The sequence below is a fragment of the Salvelinus namaycush genome, chromosome 35, assembly GCF_016432855.1.
Source record: "Salvelinus namaycush isolate Seneca chromosome 35, SaNama_1.0, whole genome shotgun sequence".
Taxonomy (NCBI): Eukaryota; Metazoa; Chordata; class Actinopteri; order Salmoniformes; family Salmonidae; genus Salvelinus; species Salvelinus namaycush.
The window spans coordinates 15,896,990-15,903,506 of record NC_052341.1 but is presented as its reverse complement, the minus strand read 5'-3'; the positions used below and the strand labels follow the sequence as shown (position 1 = coordinate 15,903,506).

Here is a 6,517-nt window from a genome sequence, read left to right as displayed (position 1 = left end):
TAATTACGCTGCGTTGTACTCGTTGAATGTTATTCGTCTTTCTTCCAACTAGGATAACTTTGCAGTGTTTTAAAGGGGTATAAGAGGTTTAGTTTTGTGAAATATATTTATTTTTTCATTGATCCATTGTTATTATGCATAGGTCATTGTCATTGGTTTGAGGACAGAGAAAGTCATACAAATACCAAAGTTTGGAGATGTCCCCCTTCTGAAGTTCCTGGTAATAGAAGTATATATAAAAAACATAAATCATATACAGAATATAATAATGTGAGGAATATTTGAAGTTTTCTTTGCAATTAAAAACTATTGAACGCAGACACACAAACCGACTCGGTACTGGTACCCTGTGTATATAGCCAAGTTATCGTTAGTCATTGTGTATTTATTCCTCGTGTTATTACATTTCTATTATTTCTATTTTTTCTCTCTGCATTGTTGGGAAGGGCCCGTAAGTAAGCATTTCACGGTTAGTCTACACCTGTTGTTTACGAAGCATGTGACAAATAAAATTTGATTTGACACCACTGTTAAAAGACATTTTTCTTTTGTATCTGCATCATATTTTCTTTATTTTTTTTTACTGAGTTTTCATTCATAAATGTCTGCACTAAATGCCTGTAAAGTTCTTAACTAAGGGTGCACTTTATGTATTTTAATTACTTTATTTTAGTTGTGATTGTTACTGAATTTGGATGAATGGAGGTCAGGTCAGGTGGAACTTCTTCTGACCAGTGATAATGGATTATTACTGATGATTCATCGTCATAGGAACTCTGATCTGCAAAGTAATGAATGACAACATGAAGAATAAATATGTGTATATCCCCTTCAACCCAACCCCAGATCCCTTCATAGACAGACAGGTCTCGTACACAAATGGCTTTTAAAAAAAAAAATCCGTACCACAAGTGGAAATGTTTCTATTTAGCAGTTTCCTTATAGCTACTGTTCAATTCAATTATAGTGTGTGTGTGTGTAACCTATTGACTGACAAAGTCAATCAAATGGCCCCAAATCCAGTGACAAAGCACTTAACTTCAGTGTCAAGGGAAAGTCCTGGAGAGAAAAATGTAAAGGTTGTATTCATGACTAACGTATTTTTATACTTGCCATGTTAGAGTATAAAAACAATGGGTGTGTGAAAGTACTTCAGTCAGATTGAATGCTCAGTCAGTTGCCACTGCTTCATGGACAGCTTCCATTTGGGTCTTGTCTGCCATTCAAATGGTTCCCAACCCACAGTATAGCTCATTTGGACAAATTTAAGACCCTACTGTATGTAAGAGGAATTGTACTATTCTTTCAAAAAGGACTTTGACAGACTTTGTTTTTCAACGTTTTATGTAGATTAGTTGGTTGTAAATATTCAGATGCATGTTTGATTATTTCGCCAATCATGATCTCAAACAGAAACACATATAGTGTCCTGAATCTGGCCTGTGTTATACATTCGTGATTTGGGATAAGAGTAATGAAGCTGTTATGCCTGAATATCCTTTTCCTTTCCCTCCAACCAGACACAACGCAAAACTCTGAAGCGTTCTATTTTTATTATTTTATTGTATTTGCTTGCTGAGCAGAGTTCTTTTGTCTGTAAATGTGAGCTTTAAGAGCGCTGTGATAAGTTGAATTAAAAATAATAAAAATTGTGTGTTTTTATCTCATGATAACTGATTGTAATCTGTACAGTCAAACCTATGTATTGAAGAATAACATTTATAAATGGTTACCAACTGAAAAACATCCTGCATGCATGTCATTTATTTGCTTTGATCTTTCAGGTGAATGATATGAATAGCTGCTTATGTAGCATACAGTAATCCTTACATTTTCATTGTCAGGTCATTTTTGATTTCTTTAATGTTACATGCCAAGCATAACATCAACTCCCGCCTGAGGGAACAGCACAATAGCCTACTTGATTGTAACAGTCATTAATTGATTAGGTTTAACCAGAATGTGGCACCATTTACCTTTACTTACAGATCATTTGTCAATCAAATTGTAACTAAGCAAAGTGAGATATTGCATACATATGTGAAGGAGAAGGTTACACTGCTGGTTACATAGCTAGGGAGGAAGAAGGTTACACTGCTGGTTACATAGCTTGAAATAACAGACACATAGTAGAAGCTGAGACAAAATAACACCAAAAACATTTGGACTACAGTTGAAGTCGGAAGTTTACATACACTTAGGTTGGAGTCATTAAAACTCGTTTTTCAACCACTCCACAAATGTCTTGTTAAAAAACTATAGTTTTGGCAAGTCGGTTAGGACATCTACTTCGTGCATGACAAGTAATTTTCCCAACAATTGTTTACAGACAGATTATTTCACTTATAATTCACTGTATCACAATTCCAGTTGGTCAGAAGTTTACATACATTAAGTTCACTGTGTCTTTAAACAGCTTGGAAAATACCAGAAAATGATGTCATGGCTTTAGAAGCTTCTGATAGGCCAAATGACATCATTTGAGTCATTTGGAGGTGTACCTGTGGATGTATTTCAAGGCCTACCTTCAAACTCAGTGCCTCTTTGCTTGACATCATGGGGAAATCAAAAGAAATCAGCCAAGACCTCAGAAAAAATATTGTAGACCTCCACAAGTCTGGTTCATCCTTGGGAGCAATTTCCAAATGCCTGAAGGTACAACGTTCATCTGTACAAACAATAGTACGCAAGTATAAACACCATGGGACCACACAGCCGTCATACCACTCAGGAAGGAGACACGTTCTGTCTACCAGAGATGAATGTACTTTGGTGCGAAAGGTGCATATCAATCCCAGAGCAACAGCAAAGGACCTTGTGAAGATGCTGGAGAAAACAGGTACAAAGGTATCTATATCCACAGTAAAACGAGTCCTATATCGACATAACCTGAAAGGCCGCTCAGCAAGGAAGAAGCCACTGCTCCAAAACCACCATAAAAAAGCCAGACTACGGTTTGCAACTGCACATGGGGACAAAGATCGTACTTTTTGGAGAAATGTCCTCTGGTCTGATTAAACAAAAATAGAACCATTTGGCCATAATGACCATCATTATGTTTGGAGGAAAAAAGGGGGAGGCTTGCAAGCCGAAGAACACCATCCCAACTGTGAAGCACGGGGGTGGCAGCGTCATGTTGTGGGGGTGCTTTGCTGTAGGAGGGACTGGTGCACTTCACAAAATAGATGGCATCATGAGGAATGAAAATTATGTGGATATATTGAAGCAACATCTCAAGACATCAGTCAGGAAGTTAAAGCTTGGTCGCAAATGGGTCTTCCAAATGGACAATGACGCCACAACTTTGGAAGTATGCTTGGCAAAATGGCTTAAGGACAACAAAGTCAAGGTATTGGAGTGGCCATCACAAAGCCCCCCCCCCCCCCCCCCCCCCCCTCAATCCTATAGAAAATGTATGGGCAGAACTGAAAAAGCGTGTGTGAGCAAGGAGGCCTAAAAACCCAACTCAGGCTACCCAGGCTACCCGAAACGTTTGACCCAAGTTAAACAATTTAAAGGCAATGCTACCAAATACTAATTGAGTGTATGTAAACGTCTGACCCACTGGGAATGTGATGAACGAAATAAAAGCTGAAATAAATCATTATTTATAATCATTATTTGTCATTATTATTCTGACATTTCACATTCATAAAATAAAGTGGTGAAATAAAGTGCTAGGATTAAATGTCAGGAATTGTGAAAAACTGAGTTTAAATGTATTTGGCTAAGGTATATGTAAACTTCCAACTTCAACTGTATATCCTGCAAATGGGCATGATACAATCTTGAATCATCAGCAGAAAAATTGCCATTCAGCATTTGTCTGACAACTTCCTTAGAAGTCAACACCCATATTGCCATCAATTTCCCCATTTATACAGGAGTGTGTATGAAAAGAAAAGTACCTAAAGAAACTTTTCTCTCAGTGTCCAGAGTTGAACTTCCGAGGAATGTGTCATTTTAATCATTTTTCTTTTTGTGTGTAAGGAGGTGTACAAAGCCAGGTACATAGATCATGACCACCTGGGGCACGATGGTAAACTTGATAAAGAAGAGGAAGTAGAAGAGGGGCTGTGGTTGGATTGGTAGAGGCAGTCGGTGGACATGGTAGAGAGCCATGGAGCAGAGGGCCAGACACAGGGCACGTGGAGCACAAGGGAGAGTGTACCCACCTGGTTTCCAGTACTGGGCCAGCCCCAGGCCCAGGATAGCACCACAGTCCCGTGTGAGTGAGGAAAACGGGGCTGTGTCCAGCCGAATCCACTCTGAATGGGAGCACCACTTCTTAGCCAATGCAATGGACCTTGGAAATTGAAAATGTAAAAAATTATATTAAATGCAATTAGAGCTATAGCTATTATGAGGCAAGCTGCTTTTAAAATAGACGTAATCACATTCCCTATTTTCTTTATGATATGGGAAAACATTGGGTAGACTAGACTCACCAGGACAAGTCGAAGCCCAGCCTTGTCAGTCCTGAATGGATTAGGAAAGCACTGAGGAGTAGCCCAATGCTGGAACTCACAAAAAACACCAGAGGGCGACCTTCTGGAACCTGGCGGCTCAGAACTACCCCAAGAATGAAGCCTGAAGAAAAGAGTTGGAGACACTCACTTCAGAATGAAGATGATGTTCTAGAATTCTAGAATATTCTAACAAAACTTTGTTAACCTTAGAATAAGTTAGATACAGTAGGTTATACACATCAAGTACAGTATTGTACATACATAACTCCCACTACAAAAAACAAATGATTACATCCCCCTGAATAAAGTTCGGCAAGACAGTACAGGTAGATTCTGACCTGTCAAAGAGCCAGCTATGACCTGATGGGGGAAGTGTGCCAGGATGAAGATGCGAGAGAAGCCAACTGCCACTAACCCCAGCAGATACAGCACGTACGGAACCGCTGATAGCAACATGCTGAAATAGATTGGGGGGGTAAAAACAAATATGGACAATGAAAATGGTTATTTAATAACCATGTCAAACATGCTCACACAGATTTTGCAATATAGATTGCCTTAGTCAATAAAAAATGACTGCATTTAAAATAGAAAATGGAAAATATATTTGACGAATGGTCAGACCTGCGTGTGTAGGAGTATAGAAGAGAACCCAGGGATGAGGCCATCACCCACCACACTGCTGCTGTTACCATTGCATGACCAGATGGACTGCCTGAGAGATGGAGAGGAATAACGCCACTGGTCAAATAGGGTGCTATTACTGTGGTATTACATTATTACCGATGGTTGTAAGTTCACAGTCAGTTTGTCTGGTCAAGTAAATGATGTGCACAATATTTGGATGATTTGTTGCTGTAAATGTACGAGAATTACAAGCTTTTGGAATAATGTATTAAATCAAACTAACCTGGACCTGTTTCACAAGTTGAGGCAAACTGTTGGAGTTTGGGAGGGTTTTTCTCAAATAAACGGGATTCTCCAATCCACCAGAATGGCCTCTCACCAAAGAGCATCCTGCATTGGAATTAAAATTCTAAATTCAAAATGTACACCACAGAAGGTCAAAATATGTTTGACTTTATACTAACATCCTCCAACTCTTTAAGGTTCCGACGTTTGTTTTACAGTCGGACCGATAATAGAAAAGGACATGCCACGAATCCAAACGTGTTGCATAAAATATCAGAGATGTATTTGTAATATGCTCACCATAAATAAATGTTTATGCGTTAAAGAATGTAAGTGAAACATTGGATTTTTAAAATAATGACTTTAGATCAGAATAGTTGATTTTCTTAGAGTTTATCAAGCATTCATCGGACAGTAGAGCTATAGGGCCGAGACTTCCGGTAAGTTAATTGAACATGTTTAAAAGCATAATGGACCAAATAGACGTTACTCTTACCATTTGAACACTAGATTAAGCCACTCCGAAATAGCAGCCACCCAGACAACTGCAAATCCAGTCCGTCGGTTGAGAAAGTAAGTCAAGGGGAACACGAGAAGGAAGGCAGCTTTGGGATCCCCAATGTGAGTGGCAATCAACCAAAGTTTGTCTTGGCTCTTCGTTCTTTGCTGAAGTGCTTCAGCCATCCAAATACCTTGGGTGTGTATGGCCTCCATAATTAAAGTGAATACACAATATCAAGGATCCAAATAAGATGATATTGTGACGATATTCTGGTTAATGGCGTTATAGTCGGGACGGAAATATTTTGCAGCAGAAGCATTTCTGAATCCTGACAACAGGGGGAGGAATGGGACAAACTTTGCAGGTGCATGTTGATGTTCTGATGGTAGGCATCGAACTATTGGAATGGTAACTGCATGGAACTGTTCCATCGGTATCAGTCAATGCCTCCCAATCAGAAAGAGAGTGCCTCTCCTTTTTTTTTTTACTCTAGAGAGCAAACCCTATAATATACTATTCTTGGTAAAATGCTTAATGTAATGCTAAAATACCAGCTAGCTACAGAACGGTGGAATTAATAACAATCGTGAGATGGGACGTAACTGCGTGATTTGACACGCCCCGAAGTCGTCCA

The 6,517-nt window shown here is 39.1% G+C and overlaps 1 protein-coding gene across 2 annotated transcripts; it reads right to left on the bottom strand.

Annotated features, from left to right (window-relative positions):
- Positions 1–526: 526 nt before the first annotated feature.
- Positions 527–6,284, bottom strand: g6pc3 (glucose-6-phosphatase catalytic subunit 3). Of its 2 annotated transcripts, XM_038975049.1 has the most exons (7): positions 5,878–6,284; positions 5,380–5,486; positions 5,094–5,184; positions 4,808–4,926; positions 4,449–4,590; positions 4,176–4,306; positions 527–781 (listed from the first exon to the last, which is right to left on the bottom strand). In XM_038975049.1, exons 1-7 carry the CDS (start codon positions 6,093–6,095, stop codon positions 660–662), a joined length of 930 nt encoding a protein of 309 aa, XP_038830977.1. In that variant the 5' UTR covers positions 6,096–6,284; the 3' UTR covers positions 527–659. The 2 variants fall into 2 exon arrangements, with proteins under 2 accessions (XP_038830977.1, XP_038830976.1); XM_038975048.1 differs by lacking the exon at positions 527–781 and having other exon boundaries at positions 3,671–4,306; positions 5,878–6,277.
- Positions 6,285–6,517: the final 233 nt, after the last annotated feature.

Coding starts and splice junctions, on each gene's coding strand:
- g6pc3 (XM_038975048.1), bottom strand. CDS start 6,095: ATGGAGGCCATACACACCCAAGGTATTTGGATGGCTGAAGCACTTCAG. Junction 5,185..5,379: donor AACTTGTGAAACAGGTCCAG/GTTAGTTTGATT, acceptor TCCATCTCTCAG/GCAGTCCATCTGGTCATGCA. Junction 4,927..5,093: donor CTATACTCCTACACACGCAG/GTCTGACCATTC, acceptor AATCTATTTCAG/CATGTTGCTATCAGCGGTTC.